This window comes from Podarcis raffonei, chromosome 11 (assembly GCF_027172205.1).
Source record: "Podarcis raffonei isolate rPodRaf1 chromosome 11, rPodRaf1.pri, whole genome shotgun sequence".
Classification (NCBI taxonomy): Eukaryota; Metazoa; Chordata; class Lepidosauria; order Squamata; family Lacertidae; genus Podarcis; species Podarcis raffonei.
The window spans coordinates 65,568,678-65,591,717 of record NC_070612.1 but is presented as its reverse complement, the minus strand read 5'-3'; the positions used below and the strand labels follow the sequence as shown (position 1 = coordinate 65,591,717).

Genomic DNA, 23,040 nt, shown 5'->3' with positions numbered 1-23,040 from the left:
GTGGACGTAAAAGGGGATGTCTGGACCAGCCAGTCGGAACTTCCTGTTTCTCCTAGGCTGGGACAGACTTCCTCTGCATGTGGCTAGAGGTGGGTGTGACCTCACCTGCCCAGGTAACAAAAGAGCAGGACTGGTCAGCCATCTCTCTCTCTCTCTCTCTGACTACATTCATTGAAGAAGCAACATCTTCTTAGCCTAAGATTCTCTCTTGGCTTCCAGCCAAGAGAGGACAAAAGAGCTGTCTCCTTATGGGATAGTTTCCAGGTGCATATTACTTTTGTAACTTAAGTCTGCCTTCTGGGATCCATTTGTGAACAGAATGTGTGAGTAAACTCTTTATACTTTTATAGAAGACTCTGTCGTGTCTATCTTTTTATGAGGGACTAAAGGGGAAATTACCAACGAAACTTATTTTAGAGGCTTTAGCAAGCCTGAGCAAACGCATTCGCTGCACAAGCTTATAAAGGGGAATGTTACTCTGCTAAATTGTAGAACTTGTTAACACAAGTTGGAAAGGATATAATCAAACAATATATCCTCTCCTGCATCCCTGAACATTCCCATAAGCATGAAGTTGGGGACAAATTGAAAGACTTGAACATTCAGCTTAGAGTTGGTGAGGAGCAGCAGAAACACGCCAAGCTTACTTGCTCTCTGTTCCTGCTTGGGGGGGTGGCTTTGATGCTCCAACTACCTGGAGGGCACAGGGACATCCCTCTGCCACCCCCTCTAGCTCATAGCCAGAGAGGAGAGGCAGAGTTAAACAATCCCCTTTATAATTTTATGCAGCGATCAGCTTGTCGCTGACTCGTCCGAGTTCTACTAATAAAGATGCCTTCCTGGTTAAAAATCCCTTTGAATCCCTCTTAAAGAATACACACACGAATCTGATTCATGTTAATATAAAACTATTTTACTCTCAGATTCATTCAGGTTTACAGAGCTGTACCTGAAGGCAAGCTTAGGTTACATAACAAGCAAATAAACTATACCAGAGGGAAGTTGGTGTGAGGTGACTGCAACTGAGCAGTTAACTTTCAAAACTACCAGCAACCGACAAACTGGTTGTCACAGCAACCGGTTAGAACATGGAGGCCGTTAGTCCTCTGTCGGAATGTTGCACTAGACTGTGGCTTTAAATCCCACGTACCTCTTCTCAAGCAGTACAGTGGTACCTCGGATTACATATACTTCAGGCTACATACACTTCAGGTTACAGACTCCGCTAACCCAGAAATATTACCTCGGGTTCAGAATCTTGCTTCAGGATAAGAACAGAAATCGTGCAGCAGCGGCGCAGTGGCAGCAGGAGGCCCCATTAGCTAAAGTGGTGCTTTAGGTTAAGAACAGTTTCAGGTTAAGAACAGGCCTCCAGAATGAATTAAGTTTTTAACCCGAGGTACTTTAATCAACCAACCAGAGTCCCAGCTTTACATGTAGATTCTGGAAAGTTTCTTTTGGCAGGGGCTTTGTCAGGATGTCAGCAGTCATCTCTTTGGTGCTGCAATAAAATAGTTCCACAAGTCCACTCTGAAAAATTTCATGAATGTAGTGGTACTTCACACCAATATGCTTTGTTCTTGCGTGGAACTTCTCACTCAGAGATAGCTTCATGCAACGTTGATTATCCTCTAGCAGCTTAACAGGTACCTTGCTCACCAACCCAAAGTCCTTAATGAGTTGATCCAGCCAGGCAACCTCTCTGCATGCTTCTGTAGCTGCAACATTCTCTGCTTCTGTGGAAGATAATGCTACACAGTTCTGTTTATAATTACCCCATGAAACAAGTCCATCCCTGAACATAAACATATATCCACCTGCGGATTTATAAGCATTGTCGCCAGCCCAATCTGCATCAGTATACCCAATCAAACTAGGATTGCTGACAGCTGGTAACCTTAACTTAGAATATATAGTACCCTTTAGATACTGGACCACCCTTTTAACTCCTGCCCAATCATACTCAGTGGGAGCATTTACTTTTCTATTAAGTATCCCCACAGTATTGGCTATGTCAGGTAACTAAATGCAAAAGTTTACCACTCATTGACTGATACTCATTGTTGTCTGGCAATGGGTTTGATTTCTGCTGATTTTTTAAGAAGTCGGTGGCCATGGGTGTAGCAACTGTGTTTGCATCTTGCCTCTGCATGCTTTCAATGAGTTCATGGATCTTTTGCCTTTGGTTGAGAAGAAATGAGCTGTCTTCTTCTCTTTCAACTTGAATCTCGAGGTAGTACTGAACTTCTCCCAGTTCCTTGACCTCCACTTCTTTGCTAAGATAATTTACAATTTGTGCATAGTCTCTTTCATTTGCTGTAGCAATAATCAAGTCATCAATAAATGTTAAAACATATGAGAATTGTCCATTACTTGACTTACTGTACAAGCACTTGTCAGCATGGCCTTCCTTGTAACCAAGCTGTGTCAGCATTCTATGCAATTTTTGGTTCCAGGCTCGAGGAGCCTGTTTGAGTCCATAAAGTCCCTTTTGCAGCTTACACACGAAATGTGCCTGATGTGGTTTTACAAAACCTTTGGGTTGACGCATATAAATGTCTTCCGAAATCTGTCCATGGAGAAAAGCAGTAGCAATGTGTTTCACCTGCATTTGCTTGGAGGCTGCAATACTCAGAAGCATCCTCACGCTGCTGTATCTCACGGTAGGTGCAAAAACCTCATCATAGTCTTCACTATATTGTTGTGAAAATCCTTGTGCTACAAGACTGGCTTTGTAGCATTGCACTTCTCCTTCTGCCCCCTTCTTAACCTTGAATACCCATTTACCACTAATGGCCTTCTTGCTCAGTAAGAGTCCAAGTCTTGTTCTGATGCAGTGCATCCATCTCCTCCTGTGCGGCCTTCTTCCAGAGACTGGCTTGTGCAGCTGGCATCTCCTCTATCTCTTCCCATGTGGAAGATTCCTGTGGAATCGGCGACCCTGCGAAGTAGGACAGTCTTATTGGTGGGACACCTTTGTTGGTTCTCGATGAGTGTCTGACCTCTGATACTGCGACCGCATCAGCTTCCTCATCCCCCTCCAACATTGACATAAGTCCATCTGAATCTTCCTCTTCATCTCTGGTTCCGCCAGGAATCTGGTCCTCTGTTTCTTCTAGTGTGTTGCCTTTAGGAGGGGCTATGACACTGGAAGGCAGCTCAGGACTTTGCCGGGATATAGAAGGAAAGTGCACAAGTTCTTTAATCTTTTCTGAGTCCTCAGAAAAATCCAGAACACTAGTTTTAGTATCAGCTTTCTGTGTTCATGAAAATATACTGCATGGTGCGCATTTGTCTTACCAGTTTGTAAGTCCATAATTCTGTATCCCTTGCCTCCAGAGGTGTACCCCACAAGGATACCTGCTTGCGCTCTGGAGTCAAGCTTCTGTCTGTGTTCTTTGGGGACATGGTAGTAACAGACTCTCAAACACACATATGTGCGACAGATTGGGAACTCTCCCATGCCAAAGTTCGAAAGGTGTGCACTTTGCCCTCTTTGTTGGCAATCTGTTCTGGAGATACACTGCTGTATTCACTGCATCTGCCCACAGTTTGTGTGACAGGGATGCATCCTTTAACATGCTTCTGGTCATTTCCACGATGGATCTAAACTTTCTCTCAGCTATGGAATTCTGTTGTGGTGTGTAGGCAATTGTGGTTACATGTTCAATTCCCTCCTTCGCCACAAGAGTCTGCATTTCACGTGAGCAGTACTCACCTCCATTGTCAGTCATTAGCATAGCTGGAGCTCTCTTGAACTTGTTTTTGACCATGGCTATGTATTTCTGGAACATTTCCAGTGTGTCACTCTTTTCTTTGATGAAATACACTACACAATAATTGGAGAAATCATCAAGAAAAATCAGTATGTATCTGCCCCCCCCCCCAGTAAGGGAACACTCATTTGTCCACATAAGTTACTGTAGACTATATCAAGCACTTTAGTGCTTCTCTGCTCTGTGCAACGTGGAAATGAAGGTTTTACAGCTTTCTCAGTAATACAACCTATGTATCAATGTTGGAATTGTGTTGCTAGCTGTTACCTGCAGTCCTTTTGCAAGTTTATCCTTCTGTAAGTCTAGAATAAGGGACGCGGGTGGCGCTGTGGATTAAAATACAGAGCCTAGGGCTTGCCAATCAGAAGGTCAGTGGTTCGAATCCCTGCAACAGGGTGAGCTCCCGTTGCTCAGTCCCTGCTCCTGCCAACCTAGCAGTTCAAAAGCACGTCAAAGTGCAAGAAGATAAATAGGTACCGCTCTGGCGGGAAGGTAAAAGGCGTTTCCATGCGCTGCTCTGGTTCACCAGAAGAGGCTTAGTCATGCTGGCCACATGACCCGGAAGCTGTACGCCGGCTCCCTCGGCCTATAGAGCGAGATGAGCGCCACAACCCCAGAGTCGGTCACGACTGGACCTAATGGTCAGGGGTCCCTTTACCTTTTAAAGTCTAGAATGACGTTGGTGTCTCTGTGTCCGAGCCTTCTATGCTACAACTGCAGGTTTGCCTCCACCTTCTGGCTTGAATGGGCCACCTTTGCGGATCTCTCTGAAAGATCAGCCTCATATACACCATTTATTAGTTTAGCTTGAACAAACACTTTACCATTCTTTGTAACCTTGCATTGTCCATTTCCAAACATTATCTGGAAACCCTTTTTGGACACACTAATCAGATTGCAGCTGAGCTGTAGAGCATACAGGACTCTTTCCACTGTAGTATGTAAAATTTGATTGTCTATATTAAATTTCAAATTCACAGAACCAGCCCCTCTCGCTTGGACCTGCAATCTCAATTTCTGATCCTACCGCATCATTTATCTCATGCGAGCTGGCACCAGGATCCAGGATCCACTTACTGCTTTTATTTTTACAATTCTGGACAGCTAAATTCCTTTCCTGTAGCAGCCAGGTGCATTCAGGTTCCCTCTTCTTTTCCCCTTTTGGCTGAAAAGGGAGGGGTATCTTTGTTTTGGGTACTCTACAGTTCTTAGCAATGTGGCCTTCCTTCTTGCAATTGAAGCAAACTACTATTTTCTGTGTGTCTTTGGGCCTTGCAAACTGTCTAGACGCATAATTGCTGTCTTTACTCCTAACATTTCTTTCTGGAGACTCAGCTCTCCCTCTGCACCCTTCCTCAAATAAGTGGTCAGGACCCTTCTTTGTGGTCCATTATACTAACAAATGCATCAAATCTTGGTCCTAGGGATGATAACAGAAATGATGTCTTCATTTCCTCATTAAATGGTTTAGGAGTAAGCTGAATCTTTTGAATAATTTCAGTAAACTGTTCATATGCTGTGTGAATTCATCTTTAGAATTCATTCTGAGTCTAATACTCATGTATTAACATTCTGTAGGAGCTCTTCATGGTGTCTCCAAACATGCGCTCTATATCACTTAAAATTTGAGATGTACTATCTTCAAAATTTATTATTGAGAGGTGTTCATCGCGAAGCCCATTCAAATGATGAATCTGGCTTTACTGTTCTTTTCTTCCCAAGCTCATATCTTGATTAAATCACCCTCATCTGTGGTTGTAGACCAGGGGCTTTTTATAGCTTCCAGGACTCCTTTTGTATCTAGGAGTGCTATTAAGCGTTGCTTCCAGTTCACAAAATTATGTTCATTTAGCACAGGCAGGCCTCGGCCTAGATCACTATCAACTAGCCATCACACTAGCCATCTCAAAAATATAAAACAGATATTCACTGCCTTAGGTAACTGGCCTCTGAGGGAAGGGAGGGGGTTGCTTAATCCCCACTGGATAACCAGGAAGTAAAAAAAAATTATGCAAATCTGGGCCCATAACCCATGGTGGGAAGGTTTACTTTAGCAGAGTTAAACAATCCCCATTATAAGATTATGCAGCGATCAGCTTGTTACTGACTCATCTGAGTTCTACTAATAAAGATGCCTTCCTGGATAAAAATCCCTTTGAATCCCTCTTATAGAATGCACACACAAATCTGATTCATGTTAATATAAAACTAGTTTACTCTCAGATTCATGTAGGTTTACAGAGCTGTACCTGAAGGCAGGCTTAGGTTACATAACATGCTAATAAACTATACCAGAGGAAAGTTGGTCCTGAGGTGACTGCAACTGAGCAGTTATCTTTCAAAGCTACCAGCAACCAACAAACTGGTTGTCACAGCAACCAGTTAGAACATGGAGGCCGTTAGTCCTCTGTCGGAATGTTGCAATTGACTGTAGCTTTAAATCCCACAATATCTTGATATATCACAATGTCTGAAATAAGGGTGAACTATGTAGAGGTGAATGGGCTCAACTGTTACCTAGGCAGAGAGAGGTGGAGAGGAAGAAGCTGCCAAACCTTGTGTTGATTCGTGGACAGGGTGGAGAGGAGATGGAAAGCAGAAGAGTGAGGCGCTGGAGGGGGAACCTGCACCCCAACATCCAGATTCTCAACACAGGGCGACACAGACAAACACATGCGCATATACACAGAAATCGGGAGAAGCATTGACTGGCTTCATGGATTTTCCTACCGCAGTTCTGAGGGTGCAGGAGGAGGAATGCCTCCCTGGCCAGCAGCATCCTAGTGCATTTGCTTCCCACTTGGTTGTCTCCTCTCAGCCCCTCATGATGTGGTTTGACCTGGAGCCTCGTGATTTGAGAGGGTGGGAGTGGAAGGGGGGGTGTCAAGCTGCCATCTTCAGTCCAGGTAGGGAGGAGAGGCAGCGGCAGGGGTGGGGGAGCAGCTCTGAGGTGAAGATGCACATCCGCTGAGGCTGCTGCTGCCTTCCTCCTTGGGAAATTGGGTGCCCTCCCTCTGTGCGAGGGGAAGGGATTGTGGTGCTGGGGAAGAAGGCGAGTGAGCAAAACAAAGAGATGGTGGTGCGCTGCTTGTCCTCCCCTTTTCCAAGCTTGGGTATGTGAAGTCCCCTTCCCTCTACAGATTTTAATCCCAGCAGCAGTGACTCTCCCCTTCCTGCCAAGAAAAGTCTCAGTTCAGCTGAGCCACCCCCCGGGAAGCTGTCAGTCCCCAATCCTTTTGTTAAAATTTCCCTCAAATTCTATTCAGATTCACCTGACAAGGTATTTCCAGGTCAAAACAGGTCATAATGTGGATTCAAAACCAGTTTTGGACGATATATTGATGTATTTCCTAGCCCTAGTGGCTGGTTGAAACTGCTGAGGATGGGGGACAGAAGGATATCATGGAGAGTCTGGGACTGGGGAACAGAGAAGGATGACAGTCCTTCTCTCCTGCCCTCGCCTGTATTCAGCTCCTGCAGTTGGAATAGCAGGACTCCCATTCCCCCTCTTTCCTCCCAGGGAAAGGAGTGCAGCACTGGGATCTGGGGGAGTGAGCATCAGCAACCCCTAGGAGCAGAGGAAGCAGAGTCAGAATCGGAGGGCATAGCCTGTTCACCCAGGACCTTGTGATGCTCCCATTGTAGGGAACATCCTCCTCCTCCTCCTCATCATCACTTTTAATTTGTATACCGCCTTTCTATCTTACAATACTCAAGGCGGTTTACAAGCTGAAGAAACAAAGAATGTACACCTTATAACAATCTAATGCAACACAAAAATGTGATAATAAAACAGACACATCCTGCCCAAATTCAGTGCCTTGCCCCATCTTTAAAAGCATATGGGGGTGCATACCAACCTATTGGAACAACTCAGTTGCTCCATGCAATTCTGAACTCCTTACCCTGTTCTTGGACTTCTTAAACAGGGCAACTGCTTCTAGCCTGGCTGGCCCCACCTTTTCTGTCATCAAACCAGAACTTAGTAGCTGCTGGGACTTATACCTGTTGCTGAGCCTGCCTCCCTTTTTTGCCTTCAGTACTCTCCACCAACAAATGGTTTACATTTAAGACTTTCTTTTTTAATCCTCTTCCACTGAGTTTACACATAACCTTAGATAAATGAATAGTTCAAGGCACTCTGAAGTTATTTCTATATTAAGCAAAAACAATGGATAAATAAAGCTTTGAAATTATAGCTTTCTTAGTTGGTTTCTGCTTAACACCAATTTTTTGTTGTTGTAAGAATGGGTTGAACAGCCGCAATTCACACTATGTTTGGCAAGTGCAACCTACCAGGCCAAAGTGTTCTGAAGTGCACTGTACTCTGGCCTTTATTTTTAACACAGAAATCTGACGCGGTGAAAGCTGCAGGTCCCAGCAATCAGTCATCTCTTTAATCAAGCTGAAAGGCCACCGTGAAAGGCAGTTGCTGTCTGTTCTCTCTCATGCCAACTGAAGATCTTGCATCTTCATCTTCATGGAGACTCCCAGATTTCCATTCATTGCTACCTGTATACTTCCATGTACAGTGGTACCTCGGGTTACATACGCTTCAGGTTACATACGCTTCAGATTACACACTCCACTAACCCAGAAATAGTGCTTCAGGTTAAGAACTTTGCTTCAGCATAAGAACAGAAATCGAAATCGGGCTCTGGCAGCGCGGCGGCAGCAGGAGGCCCCATTAGCTAAAGTGGTGCTTCATGTTAAGAACAGTTTCAGGTTCAGAACGGACCTCCGGAACGAATTAAGTACTTAACCCGAGGTACCAATGTAGTTGAAAAGTTAATGGGGCCTAACCAGGACTCTTGGATTGCCAATCTAGCCATACAGAGTTTGGCTGCGCAGTTTTTTGTGCATACCACATGGGATAAGTTCTTTCTCATTAACTTTAGTGTTGTTATGTTATTGACCAGGATAGCTGACAGCAGATTTTTCTTAATAATGTCAGGCTCTTAGCTGAATATCTGTACTTTAGAGCGCTACATAAACTAATAAATGGCTGTATTAAGAAAGGATGTAAATTAGTGTTGCAATTTAATTTACTGGTACATTTTTGTAATGATAGATTGATTTTAGTAGCATTTCTTCTTAAAAAAACTATTTGAGATTGGATGACCACTCGATGACAGAAAATTTCTGGCCAGTTCTAGTCTTACTGCAAAATTAGTAGCTTTGGGTGGCCCAGATAAGCGCTAAAATGTGGACGCAAACCTCATACATATCAACTCTTTTTGCACATCTTCCTTACTGAATCAGAGTTGCTGGCATCTGTCTCAAAAAACAATGGAATGAAGTCAAAGCACAGGAGAATCACAGTGCCTGCTGCGGCTGCAGAGGCTAGTAACTTGTGACTGCTGTCCCCCGTGTTCTTTTTGCTGTATTAGCAGCACTGAAGTGACCTCCCTGGAGTGCAAGCCTGGGCAGTGTTATGGAGGTCCTGGACTGGCCAGACCCCTCTCTCAGCCTCACTGATAGGAAAGCTTAGCTGCAGGAGTTGTTGGAAGGAGGTGTATGAGACACGATCTACCTGTCTTGGGGACTTGGATTTGTGTAGGGTTGACTCCTAGAATCATAGAATCACAGAGTTGGAAGAGACCACAAGGGCCATCAAGTCCAACCGCCTGCCAAGCAGGAAACACCATCAGAGCACTCCTGACATATGGTTGTCAAGCCTCTGCTTAAAGACCTCCAAAGATGGAGACTCCACCACACTCCTTGGCAGCAAATTCCACTGTCGAACAGCTCTTACTGTCAGGAAGTTCTTCCTAATGTTTAGGTGGAATCTTCTTTCTTGTAGTTTGGATCCATTGCTCCATGTCCGCTTCTCTGGAGCAGCAGAAAACAACCTTTCTCCCTCCTCTATGTGACATCCTTTTATATATTTGAACATGGCTATCATATCACCCCTTAACCTCCTCTTCTCCAGGCTAAACATTCCCAGCTCCCTTAGCCGTTCCTCATAAGGCATCGTTTCCAGGCCTTTGACCATTTTGGTTGCCCTCCTCTGGACACGTTCCAGTTTGTCAGTGTCCTTCTTGAACTGTGGTGCCCAGAACTGGACACAGTACTCCAGGTGAGGTCTGACCAGAGCAGAATACAGTGGCACTATTACTTCCCTTGATCTAGATGCTATACGCCTATTGATGCAGCCCAGAATTGCATTGGCTTTTTTAGCTGCCGCGTCACACTGTTGGTTCATGTCAAGTTTGTGGTCAACCAAGACTCCTAGATCCTTTTCACATGTAGTGCTCTCAAGCCAGGTGTCACCCATCTTGTATTTGTGCCTCTCATTTTTTTGCCCAAGTGCAATACTTTATATTTCTCCCTGTTAAAATTCATCTTGTTTGTTTTGGCCCAGTTCTCTAATCTGTCAAGGTCGTTTTGAAGTGTGATCCTGTCCTCTGGGGTGTTAGCCACCCCTCCCAGTTTGGTGTCATCTGCAAATTTGATCAGGATGCCCTTGAGTCCATCATCCAAGTCATTGCTAAAGATGTTGAATAAGACCAGGCCCAAGACAGAACCCTGTGGCACCCCACTAGTCACTCTTCTCCAGGATGAAGAGGAACCATTGATGAGCACCTTTTGGGTTCGGTCAGTCAGCCAGTTATAAATCCACTGAGTGGTAGCATAGTCAAGACCGCATTTTACCAGCTTCTTTACAAGAATATCATGGGGCACCTTGTCAAATGCCTTGCTGAGATCAAGGTAGGCTACATCTACTGCGTTCCCTTCATCTACCAGGCTTGTAATTCTGTCAAAAAACGAGATCAGGTTAGTCTGACATGACTTATTTTTCAGAAATTCATGCTGACTATTGGTGATCACAGCATTCCTTTCTAGGTGCTCACAGACTGTTTGCTTAATGATCTGCTCCAGAATCTTCCCTGGTATTGATGTCAGACTGACTGGGCGGTAATTATTTGGGTCCTCTCTTTCCCCCTTTTTGAAAATAGGGACAACATTTGCCCTCCTCCAGTCTGCCGGGACTTCGCCTGTTCTCCAGGAATTCTCAAAGATGACTGCCAGTGGTTCTGAGATCACATCTGCCAGTTCTCTTAATACTCTTGGATGCAGTTCATCTGGCCCTGGAGACTTGAATACATCTAGACTAGCCAAGTATTCTTGTACTATCTCCTTAGTTATTCTGGGCTGTGTTTCCTCTGCTGAATCATTTGCTCCAAATTCTTCAGGTCGGGCATTGTTTTCTTTATCGGAGAAGACTGAGGCAAAGAAGGCATTGAGGAGTTCAGCCCTTTCTGTGTCCCCTGTTTGCATTTCACCATCTTCTCCTCTGAGTGACCCCACTGCTTCTTTGTTCTTCCTTTTGCTACGAACATACCCATAAAAGCCTTTTTTGTTGCTTTTAACCTCTCTAGCAAGCCTGAGTTCATTCTGTGCTTTAGCTTTTCTGACTTTGTGTCTACACGTGCTGGCTATTTGTTTGAATTCCTCTTTGGTGGTTTCCCCCCTTTTCCATTTTTTGTACACATCCTTTTTTAATCCTAACTCAGTTAAAAGTTCTTTAGATACCCACCCTGGCTTCTTTAGGCACCTTCCATGTTTCCGTCTCATTGGTATTGCCTGAATTTGTGCTTTTACTATCTCCCTCTTAACAAACTCCCAGCCATTATGAACTCCCTTTCCTTTTAGTATTACTGTCCATGGGATCTCACCCAGCACTTCCCTAAGTTTTATGAAGTCGGCTTTCTTAAAGTCAAGAAATTGAGTCCTAGTATGCTTGGCTGCTCCTTTCCGCTGTATAGTAAACTTCAGAAGAGCATGATCACTCGCGCCTAATGATCCTTCCACTTCTACCCCACTAACCAGGTCATCAACATTGGTTGGGACCAGATCTAAAATGGCTGTTCCTCTTGTTGCTTCTCCCACTTTCTGGACAATTAAGTTGTCTGCAAGGCCAGTGAGGAATCTGTTTGACCTTATGCTCTTGGCTGAGTTTGACATCCAACAAATATCCGGGTAATTGAAGTCCCCCATTACTACTATCTCCCTTCCTTTTGCATGCTTGGCCATCTGTTCCAGGAAGGCATCATCTATGTCCTCCGTTTGGCTTGGGGATCTATAGTAAACTCCCACAATGAGGTCACTGTTATTCTTCTCTCCCTTAATTTTGACCCAAATGCTCTCACTTTGGCTTTGAGGTTCTAAATCTTGGATCTCTTCACAGGTATACACATCCCTGACATATAACGCCACTCCTCCTCCTTTCTTGTCTGGTCTGTTTCTCTGAAATAGATTGTATCCCTCCATTATTACATTCCAATCGTGGGACTTATCCCACCAGGTTTCAATGATGCCTATTATGTCATATTTAGTTTGCTGTACCAAGAGCTCAAGCTCATCTTGTTTATTTCCCATGCTTTGCGCATTAGTGTACAGACATTGAACTCCATTAATCATTCCCCCGTGTCTCTTATTTAAGGATTTTTTCCTCCCACCACTAGGTCTGCATGCTGTTTGCTCCATTTGGTCTATGACATTTGGATGATCATCTTCATCAATTGATAGACTCCTACCTTCAGGAGCACTGTCTCCCCCACATTAGTCAGTTTAAAGCCCTCATGATGAGGTTTCTGAGATTTTTGGCAAAAACATTCCTCCCAACCGTTGTGAGGTGCAGCCCATCACTTGCCAGAAGTCCATCTTCAAGAAACTGCAGTCCGTGATCTAAGAATCCAAACCGTTCCTGTTTACACCATTTGCGAAGCCAGCTGTTCACGTCCACTATTTTCCCCTCTCTCCCTGGGCCACGTCGTTCAACTGGGAGGGCAGATGAGATGACAATTTGTGCATTTAATTGCTTCAATTTCCTGCCCAGAGCCTCGTAGTCTCTTTTGATCTTCTGGAGGCTATTGCTTGCAGTGTCATTGGTTCCCATATGAACCAAGAGGAAGGGGTATTTGTCAGTGGGTTTTATGATTCCTTGCAGTCGTTCAGTTACATCTTGGATCTTAGCCCCGGGGAGACAGCACACTTCCCAAGACATCTTGTCAGGCCCACAGATCACTGCTTCTGTTCCCCTCAGTAGGGAATCCCCTATCACCACTACATGCCTCCTCTTAGGTTTGGTCGGAGTTCTTCCGTGAGCCCTTTCTTCTCCCAAAGATGTCTTGTAAGGCAGCAGGTACAGGTTCTTCCTCAGGGTTTACTCCTTTCTCATGAATAAGTATAGCCGCAAGGCAGCAGAGGTTGGAGCCTCTATTTGTCTTGTTCCTCAATCCGACAAAGCCTGTCTTCACATGGAGGGGAAGTCCCTAACTCACCAAAGGGTTTGAGACCCAGTCGAAGTCATTTCCTGCATTGTGGCTGCTGTCATGGCATGCTTTAAACCATATTATGGTGTTATGGCTGAGTAGGGATTTGGACTCTGGCTTCCTGTTAGATATGAAAAATGGTCCATCAAGACTTTGAGTCTTCTGGATCCTTAATAAAATGACCTTGGACAAGTTGGTGAATTAGGAAAGCTTTATTATGCTTGCAAGCGGGTGACCTGGTTACAGAAAGTGTCAGAGGAGGCACACAGAATCAGGAAATTATACAAATATTTAAAGTCTCGAAGTTCATTCTCCCCCTCCCTTACAGAAAAGGCATAGAAAGTCCCCAGCGTATCTTGTTTGTTTAATTAGCATAATAACATCCCATTTCCCTTACTAATCATTGTACAAATATGGTCACACGCCCCCTAGATAACTTTATTGACATATCAGCAGAACATTTTTATTGCAGACCACAAGCTACCCTAATTTCTATGCTCCTATCCACTGTATGTTAAATTCAAGCCACTTCCTTACTTGATGAAGACAAGTGTTTAACCAACAGGCAATAGCACTGTATGTTTGTTTAACCAACAGGCATAGATGTGTGCATAGATACGTGTTCATGTTCCAACCGTGTAGCTACATCATGTGTACTTGCAAAGTTCTTGTAAAGTTCACTTTGTGGTTAGGCATCTGTTCTTTTGAAGTAAATAAAGCATCAATAATTGCTAATGCTAAGGTAAAGAATTGCTTTTAGGTTAGAAGCATCTTATTAAAAAATGGCCAAGCTATAGTTTACTGAAATGAGTACACTCAAATAAATGTTTGAATAAGTTGAATAAAAACATCTTATTCTAAAAGCAATGAAGAGGCAACAATTATCTCTGACACTTCCCAGATCTGCTTATGCCACCCTGGCTCTTGCATCACATCATTCTAGACAATGCTAGGTTGCAATAACTCTTTTCTAGTTACCATATCTTTTAATCTTATAATTTAGGACATGATTCTCAATCTGCACATTTTCTGATTTCAATTTTGTAAAAATGTTCATACAATTATATCTACTATATAATAATATAATATATCTACAAAAGTTATAATCTGCAGAATTATCTCCTCGCTGAAGTTATGTCTCACCCCAACATTATATTCTTTTAGATTCCAGGGTTTTAAAAAATACATTTTTTGTTGCAGAAATCATTTTTATGATTATGTTAATTAAGTAACATGAGAATCATTTTAATATTGCTGTTCATTAAGTCTTATGACAGAGGTCAATGACAAAGCGCATAGAAGCCCATTACGCCCCTTTTCCTGCCACTTGTTGCTCGTATTACTTTATTTTTGTTAGCTGCCCTGTGACCATTTTTGGTGAAGGGTAATACAGAAATCTTTTAATTAATAAATAATTTAAATAAAATAATTTGTATACTGAACTTATAGATGGCACTGTTTTTTCGTTATGTTTGTTTGGTATCATTGAGCATCACTCAGTAACTCAACCCCATGCCAACAAAATGTGATCTTGTTCTTTTTATCTGGCTTGTCTAGATTGGAAGATTGGTTATTGGTCAGAATGGCATCTTATCCACCCCTGCTGTTTCTTGCGTTATCAGAAAGATCAAAGCAGCCGGTGGGATTATTCTGACTGCTAGTCACTGCCCTGGAGGACCTGGAGGAGAATTTGGAGTTAAGTTTAATGTTGCCAATGGAGGTATGTAATTTTAAGATTTATGTTATCAATTGTTTTGAAGAAAGCAGATTGAAAATAGACTTTTATACTTGTCTAAAAATTCAAAAATACTGTTTCTATATTTTTCTAAGCAGTCTAAGATTTTAATAGATTCAGTTATTTTAGTGGGTTGTATCCTAGAGAAACCAACAGGTGCTCAGTGATCAAATGTCCTGGAGGCTTTGCCAACTTCTTTTTAGATATTTTATACATGCCATTATTATTGTCTTTTGCACAATCTGGTGTCGTTTGAAACCTACTAGTATGAAGTCTCATTTTTATATACACGGAAGTCCTTTGGATGGTCACCCTACTTGGTCATGTAGGGTGTTGTGCAAGCCCATAGAAAATTGTATGACATTTATTTATCAAACATATACCCTTCTTTTTCTGGCAGTTCAGTTTCATGTAGTCCTGAATATGAGTGCATATTCTCATTTGCATCAATAGAAACATCCATTTCGTTCCATAGGGCTCAAATCGATTTTGCTACGCCAGCAGATATATGCATGCGTGTCAGTTTAGTGTATGAGAGGCTTTGTGTGCATGTGGCTTTATCTCACTGAATTGGGGTATTAGTTTTGGGGTCAAAGCTTCTTTGAATGCACTTGTATTTTCTTCTTTTTAGTTCCATGTAGTAGACTAGGAAAATTAACTATTATTCACCAAATTCAAAGGGCTTAATTACATTTCTTAGGAGATCAAAGGCCAGAGACTTAGGCTGTTGACCCATTAGAATTCAAGACAATGATAAAAGGAAGCATTCTGTAGGCTACAAACATCTACAATATAACTTTCATGTACTGCTGATATGTGTGACACTATTTTAAGCTTGCATTGTTTCTCAGTTTAACACTATACCAAATCAATACTCTGATCCTGAGCATATTTTCTGAGTGTGTTCAAACTACCTATACTGTACTGACTTTATAAATGTAGGCATTTATAATTGCAGGACCAGCTCCTGATGTTGTTTCTGACAAAATCTACCAGATCAGCAAAACCCTTGAAGAATATGCCATTTGTTCGGACCTGAGAATTGACTTATCTCGGCTAGGAAGACAAGAATTTGATTTGGAGAACAAATTCAAGCCTTTCCGTGGTATTGTATTCTGTTTCATAGCTTTGGTCTCCATGTTGTCATGTGAATATAATGTCTCCCAGCTGCTCAGCTCTTACAATGAAGTTAGATTGTCCATTCCAATCTTTAGGAGGGCTTTTCCCCTAGGACCGTTTGAGGGTTTCAGGAAATCTTTGATACACCTTATTATGCCATTTTGGAGTCAATGTTTCACAGGCTACATTCTACTCAGTTTTGATTATGGTAGGTTTTTGTTTTTATTACTTTAGGTTTCTAAATCAATTGTTTGTTTGCTTTTAAAACAACTGCTATTTTTATTTGTTGTTGCTGTTATTATTTTGTTCTATTTTAAATAGTGGGCAACATTTTTGAAAAGGGAGCATGGACATTTCTAACAGATATAAATACGATCCAGCCAGAATTAAGCACCAAATCCAATTTAATATGATGGGAAAGACATGAACATGTGCTTAACTTCACTATGGAAATCAACAGGACAGCAGTAATAAATGTTGGCTGGCTTGTGATACTTATAAATAAATGATTTTTTGCTGGAACATGGGTGTCACTTCATCTCTAGACAATACGACTGCCCAATTTACCCTTGCCTGTGGTCCTATCTCTTGGGTATCCTCCTTGATTATGGCACCTTGCTTAGCCTTCACTTCGCAAATAGGATTTTTGCTTACGCCTAGAATATCTAGAATATTGACAATAGGAGGCATCTGACATCACCCCACAATAACAGGAGTATTTTTGTGGGCACTTGGCTGCTGTATTTGCTTGAGGCATTGTAGAGGGATTAGGCCCCAAAGTTTCTGTGCCATCTATTTTCAGTTGCTGAAAGACAACATACACTAACTAGATATTTCTTGGACCTTTATTTGCACAGTTGAAATAATAGATTCAGTGGAAGTCTACCTCAATCTTCTACGGACTGTCTTTGACTTCAGTGCCATCAGAGGGTTGCTAACAGGGCCAAATCAACTTAAGATCAGAATTGATGCCATGAATGGAGGTAAGGAGGCCCATTTTTATACATGTAAAATGCTAATATAATGAAAATAAAATGTTGTTTCAAACATGAGCATGATAGCTAAGTAGTTGCTATGCAGTAATAATTTATACAGCAATCCTAAACAATGCTCACTAGAATAAACACATTAAACACATTGGGTGGTATTCAACTAATGTTTACTCTGATTAGATCTATTGAAATTAATGGGCCTAACTCATGTTCTTTCATGATACATGGGTCTACTCTGAGTAAAACTGAATTGAATACCACCCATTGGGACTTACTTCTGAGAAAACAAACAGGATTGCACTGTTAATGTTACAAGTACAGTGTTCAAAATGTTTCAAATATATTATCCAAGTAAGCTTTACAACAGGGGTTGTCAACCTGGTCCCTACTGCCCACTAGTTGGCGTTTCAGGATTCTAGGTGGGCAGTAGAAAGTTCTACAGCACAAACTGAATCCTCCTTCCATCGAGCACTGGTGGGTGGTAAGGAAATTTTACCATCAAGAAAGATGCATTAGTGGGAGGCAGATATAAAAAGGTTGACTACCCCTTCTTTACAACATAGCTCAGTATTCTTATCCCCGTGGTTTGGGTGAAGACGGAGACTGAGAAATCTCCTATGTCAGAGACAAGTCTGAGTGAAAGGAACTTTATGTAAAGATAGGATATTTCTTCAGATGAAAATTTAAGATTGAATTGAGTTGGCCCTGATAAAGAACAGTCATAGGAAGGGACAGGTCATATTGTATTAATAAACTCCATAGCTTTGCCCTGGGTATAAAAATGGAATGAGACAATGTATTTTTTGTCTCGTTCCACAAAACTCTAATGTTATGGAATAAGGGCAGTTCTTAAAACAGAGAGTTTCCGGGAACCCCAGGTTCATGTGTGAAATATTGCCTTCAATAACTGCAGATTCAGACACTCTGGTGAAGTTTTCTTACTTGACTATGCCGGCTATGGAAGGTACATAATTGCTGGCCTGGTTATCCAGTGTCAAAGCTTTCTCATATGACTGTAATGTACAGGCACTTTTAAACACGTACTTTTCCACAAACACTCTATTAAGACTGCATCATGTGACTTTCTGCTCGTTTTGCTTTGGCATTTGTTTATCTGAATAGAGATAAATGGCTTCTTATGAAGAAGGGATTTGAATGCTATCAAAAGGGTTATTTAGTAGAATTGTTAGACAAGTTGAGCACAACTGGATTTCTGTGCTTTGTGATATTCCAGTGCTCCCTTTCAGATTGAGAATATTTCTCATTCAACAGAAAACTGTCCTCTTTTTTCTGAAGCCTCTGTCATAACTTGTAGTGAAGTTTATGATGTCCTGTTTAATATAAATTCATCCCATTTCTGTTTGGTCAAAATGGTGGGTGTTCTATTTGGACATTAATTAAAAGATGGTCCCTAAATTGGAAAACAATTCTTTTTGTAGTGATGGGTCCCTATGTCCGGAGAATCCTGTGTGATGAATTAGGAGCTCCTGCTAATTCTGCAGTTGACTGTGTTCCTTTGGAGGATTTTGGTGGCCAGTATCCTGACCCGAACCTGACATACGCCACTTCTTTGTTGGAGGCAATGAAAGGAGGAGAGTATGGCTTTGGAGCTGCTTTTGATGCTGATGGAGTACGTATTGTGTAAGATCAGATTTGGTAGTTTAAGAGTTGTCTTTATTTGTTCAACTTTGACATTCACAGAGGGACTTTCAAATAAATGCCTATTTAAAAATGTGGGAGAAACTGAAGATCTAGCTACCAGCTATGCCCTTGAAAATTCCTCTGCTGTTTATGAGCAGCTCAGTTTTTCAAAGATTACTCAGTGTTGAATCAATTCAACTTTAATTGCTTACAGAAAGGTCACAAGGTCACAAGTGAAAACTATCAACCAGCTCTCATGCTGCTGGAAATGAAAAATAATATTTCATATTGGCCTGAATATAACCTGCACGTTTCCCCCAAAATTCTGACCGTGAAAAATTAAAGTGTGGCTTATATCCGCGACCTTACACTACCAGCAAAGCGGCATGACTCCCCCACCCAGAAGCAGCCGAGGTATTGTTTCCCCCCACCCCATGAATTTTAAAGTTGTGGCTTATTTGCGGGTGCGGCTTATATTTGGGCCAATATGGTACATAGATGTTAAATTCAGTGAGGCTTACAGTTTCGAACATGTACTGCAACCACAAAGTCTTTTATTTAATGGAGGAACTAAATAAATGCAAGCTTGTACAAATATTACTTTAAAACAGAAAGATACTTTGGAGGCGAAGAGTATTTCAAAATGCTACTTTGGGGGCACACTTTCATCTCCTCTTTGAAGGGCGCAGTTCTATTCCCTCTAGGTTGCATCTCCATTTCAGGGGACAGAGTAGTGAAACTGGAATGGCTTCTTCAATCCAATTATTGCTCCCACTCTCTGTGGAGTTTGGAACTGACAGGGTTAAAACTCCATGGTGTCCTTTATCTGGGAGGAGGAGCTTGTCGCAGAGAAGTGAGTCACAGCGTGTGTCTGCTTTCAGACTTGCTTTCGATTCTGACTGAGACGCAGCTCAGCTCAGAGGCTGCGTGTGTGCTTTTGGAGCACGGCTGAGAATGCCTCCAAGTTCCGATGGAATGAGACTGATTTATGGCTTGTAAATAAACGCTTCTAGAGATAAGAACCGAACTGTCTCTGGACTTGATTTATCCCTCATCTCACACGGACACAGGACCGCTGCTACTCTGCTCTCCTGCCAGGTCAGCTCCCAAGCAGAGCCACGCAAGGGAAGCGTGACTGGACGCAGGGGTTTTATTTCCGCAAAGGTTATGGTCGTACGTGTTTCCTGACAAGTGTGAGAAGGGAGAAGGCTGCCAGCGGTGAGTTGCTGTGATCTCCTGCCAGGAAGGGCAGTGGGAGATGCTGGAGAGCGGAGCCAAGAGCCAAGAGGGACGGCTGCTTCTAGAGTCCAGCTTGCTGGCAGTGTGAGTACGCTGAAGCCCCGGGGGGAGGAGAATGGCTGCTGCACAGGCACAGCAGAGCCAAGAGAGCTACCCCGGTGAGAGACTGAATGGGGCCAACTGGGAGGCCTGGTCAAGAAGAGCAAGGGGGTGGTTTGTGGCCACAGGGCTCTGGAGTCCAGTCCAGAAGGAGCCGGCCCCACCCATGCAAGCTACTGCTCTGCTGAGTGAGAGAGAGCAGAGAGAGCTCAGCATGTTGAAAGCAAGTGTGGACGCTTTGCTGTTGCCCCACCTGGAGGGCGTTAAATCGGCTCAGGCCGCCTGGCAGGTGCTGAGGAGTCTGTGCGAAAGCTCAGCAGGAGCCAAGGGCCGGGAGGAAGCCGAGGGCCAAGGGAGCAAGCCTCAGGCCGAAGTGAGAGCCAGACCAGAGGGGGCTGGAAGCCCAGAAGGGGCTGAGGGACGCCCAGAAAGCCCAGTGGGGGCTGGGACTGTGTTGGAAGGCTGTTGCAATGCTTCGACACGTCTGTGTGATGGACTGTGTGCTGGAGAGAGGCTGAGAGCTGTGAAAGAGGGCACAGGCCGCACCCCAAGAAGGAGTGGGGGGGCAGGCCAGGCAGGCCATTCCAAGAGCTCTGAGAAAGCCAAAGGCTCTGAAAGTTGTTTGTGCTTTGAGACGACGTCCAACAGCGCTGGGAAGCATCCGCTAGAGGCCCAGGCTGCCGAGGACACCGGCCGGCGTGGAATGTCAACAAAGCAGGTTCCCAAGGCCAGTTCCCAGCAAAGACGTGGGAAAGCAGCGGGCCAGGAGAAAAACAAAGACAAGGCGTCTTATCACCTCACAGCTGCGATGGTGTCTCTGAGAAAAGGCAAAAGCCTCAGTCGGGGGGAGGCTGTGGCCATGGCAACCGATGGGAGTGCGAGCAACGCCACGGCATCTTTGAAAAACAGCCAGAGACACTCTTTATCTCTTGTTGTCGATTCGGGAGCGTCGCATTGCCTAGTGACCTCTAAAGGGCTCCTGAGGAACTGCAAGACAGTTAAAACTGGACGTTATGTCACCTTAGCAGATGGGTCTCAAAGACCACTGACTGAATCTGGGTTTCTTTACTGTTCTTTTATAGATCATTGGGTGCAAGCTTATGTGGTTCCAGAGCTTGCCCACTCTCTTTTAAGTGTGCCAGCTCTTATGGCTGCTGGGTTCGATGTTCTGTTCTCTAACAATTTGTGTTCCTTCTACAGGGATGGGAAGAAGATCTACAGTGTCGAGAGAAAAGACAGGCTCTTTCTGGTGGAGATGCCCATTGAAAATGGGGCTGGTGGGAAAATGGGGCTGGTGGAAAATGGGGCTAGTGGAGAGTCCATTGAAGACGCCCAAGGGCAGTGTGCTAATGTCCCACCACACCATGATTGTATACACTTATGGCACAGGAGATTTGGGCACGTAGGGTGGTCATATGTGAGGAAAGCCACAGGCAACACAATTGGATGTAGGTTCAAAGCATGTGACAAATACCTAGATTGTCAAGCCTGTAAGCAATCAAAGGTCACAACATGCACATACCCCAGGTCTGAGAGGAGAACCAGTAAACCCTTTGAACTTGTGCATGCAGATTTGTCAGGGCCCATGCCGACACCTTCTTTAGCAGGATCTAAATGGGTTCTGGTTCTGGTTGACGATTTTTCGAGACATGCTTGGGTCTTTTCGCTTAAACAGAAGTCAGAGGCAGCTGCACTGATCAGGGATTGGATCACAGCGGTAGAGCTACGGTTCTCTACCAAGGTGATTTCCTTTCAATCTGATCGGGGGGGGAGTTCACAGGTTCTGCGCTGCAATCGTTTTTCAGGCAGAAGGGTATCAGTCATCGACTGACGGCCCCCCACTCTCCGCAACAGAATGGGGTTGCAGAGAGAAAATTTTGCACACTACAGGAATCAGCGAATGCTATGTTGGCAGACTCGGGTTTGCCACAGCGCTTTTGGGCTGAGAGTTATAAGACAGCATGTTTTCTGCAGAACAGGGTGTTCAATTCAAGTGTAGGAGACACACCGTACTTTCTGCTTCATGGGAAGCAACCAAAAGTGCATTTCCTGCGCACTTTTGGGTCTACGGCTTGGGTTCTCATTCCAAAGGCCATGCGTAGAAAGGGTGAGCCAAGGTCTAGGAAGATGATCTTTGTAGGCTATGAGCCGGGTTCAAAGGCGTGGCGCTTTGCATACCCTACTGGCAACCAGTCCAAGCTGCTTATTAGCGGCAGTGCTGAGTTTTGCGAGCAGAGTGGGTGGAAGCGTCTTCACGGGAATCCAGATGTTCTGTTAGACTCAGATGAGGAAGAGGAGGAGGACGAGGCTGAACCTGTTGCTGAGGTGCACAGTCCACAGCCACAGAGTCCAGAGCCGGGATCTCCAAGGGAGAGGCTTCGTGTATCTCCAAAAGGGAGTCCCAGGACCCCTCCACAGGTCTCTGTCAAGTCTGAGCTAAGGAGTGAACCATCCTCGCCAGCAGAACCAGCTGTTCGCCCTAAACGGCGCAGCAGGTCAGAGGGGGATGTTTCTGCCACAGAGGATAGTAGGGTTGATCCAGGTGAATCAGGCGCAGTTCCAGAATTCACGCTGAGGAGATCAGCAAGATCAACCAAAGGGAAGCCACCTGAAAGGTATGAAGCCACGAGTGTCTGGGTTGGTGTGGCTAGATGTGAACCTGAATCCTTTGAGGATGTTCAGAAGTTGCCTTGGGAAGAAGCCAGCAAATGGCATGAGGCGATGCAGAAGGAGATGAACTCAATGGAGTCTCTTGGAGTGTTCTCACTCACACAGCTGCCGGCTAACCAGCAAGCTGTAGGCTGCAGATGGGTTTATCGACTTAAACCCACAGAAGCAGGAGAACCACAGTACAAAGCAAGATTAGTGGCCCGTGGATTCACACAGAGAAGGGGTGTCCACTTCACAGAGGTATATTCGCCGACCTCAAGGGCGGAGACTTTGAGAACGCTTTTGGCGATAGCAGCACAGAGAGGTTGGAAGGTGAACCATTTTGATGTAGATGTCGCCTACCTGAACTCAGATCTCCAGGAGGAGTTGTACATGCTTCCTCCTCCAGGGTTTGAAGTCAGTGAGCCAGGCGTCGTGTGGCGGTTGCACAAATCCATCTATGGATTACGCCAATCTGCCAGGAATTGGAATATGTGCCTACATGAAGCCTT

At 44.0% G+C, this 23,040-nt stretch overlaps 1 protein-coding gene across 1 annotated transcript in view; it reads left to right on the top strand.

The window, feature by feature from the left end:
• PGM5 (phosphoglucomutase 5) overlaps positions 1–23,040 on the top strand; it is a 99,614-nt gene that overhangs the window by 7,424 nt on the left and 69,150 nt on the right. The window contains exons 2-5 of the mRNA XM_053408844.1: positions 14,612–14,774; positions 15,748–15,894; positions 16,766–16,891; positions 18,340–18,530. Coding sequence (XP_053264819.1) covers positions 14,612–14,774; positions 15,748–15,894; positions 16,766–16,891; positions 18,340–18,530 — 627 coding nt within the window. The remainder of the gene's footprint in view (positions 1–14,611; positions 14,775–15,747; positions 15,895–16,765; positions 16,892–18,339; positions 18,531–23,040) is intronic.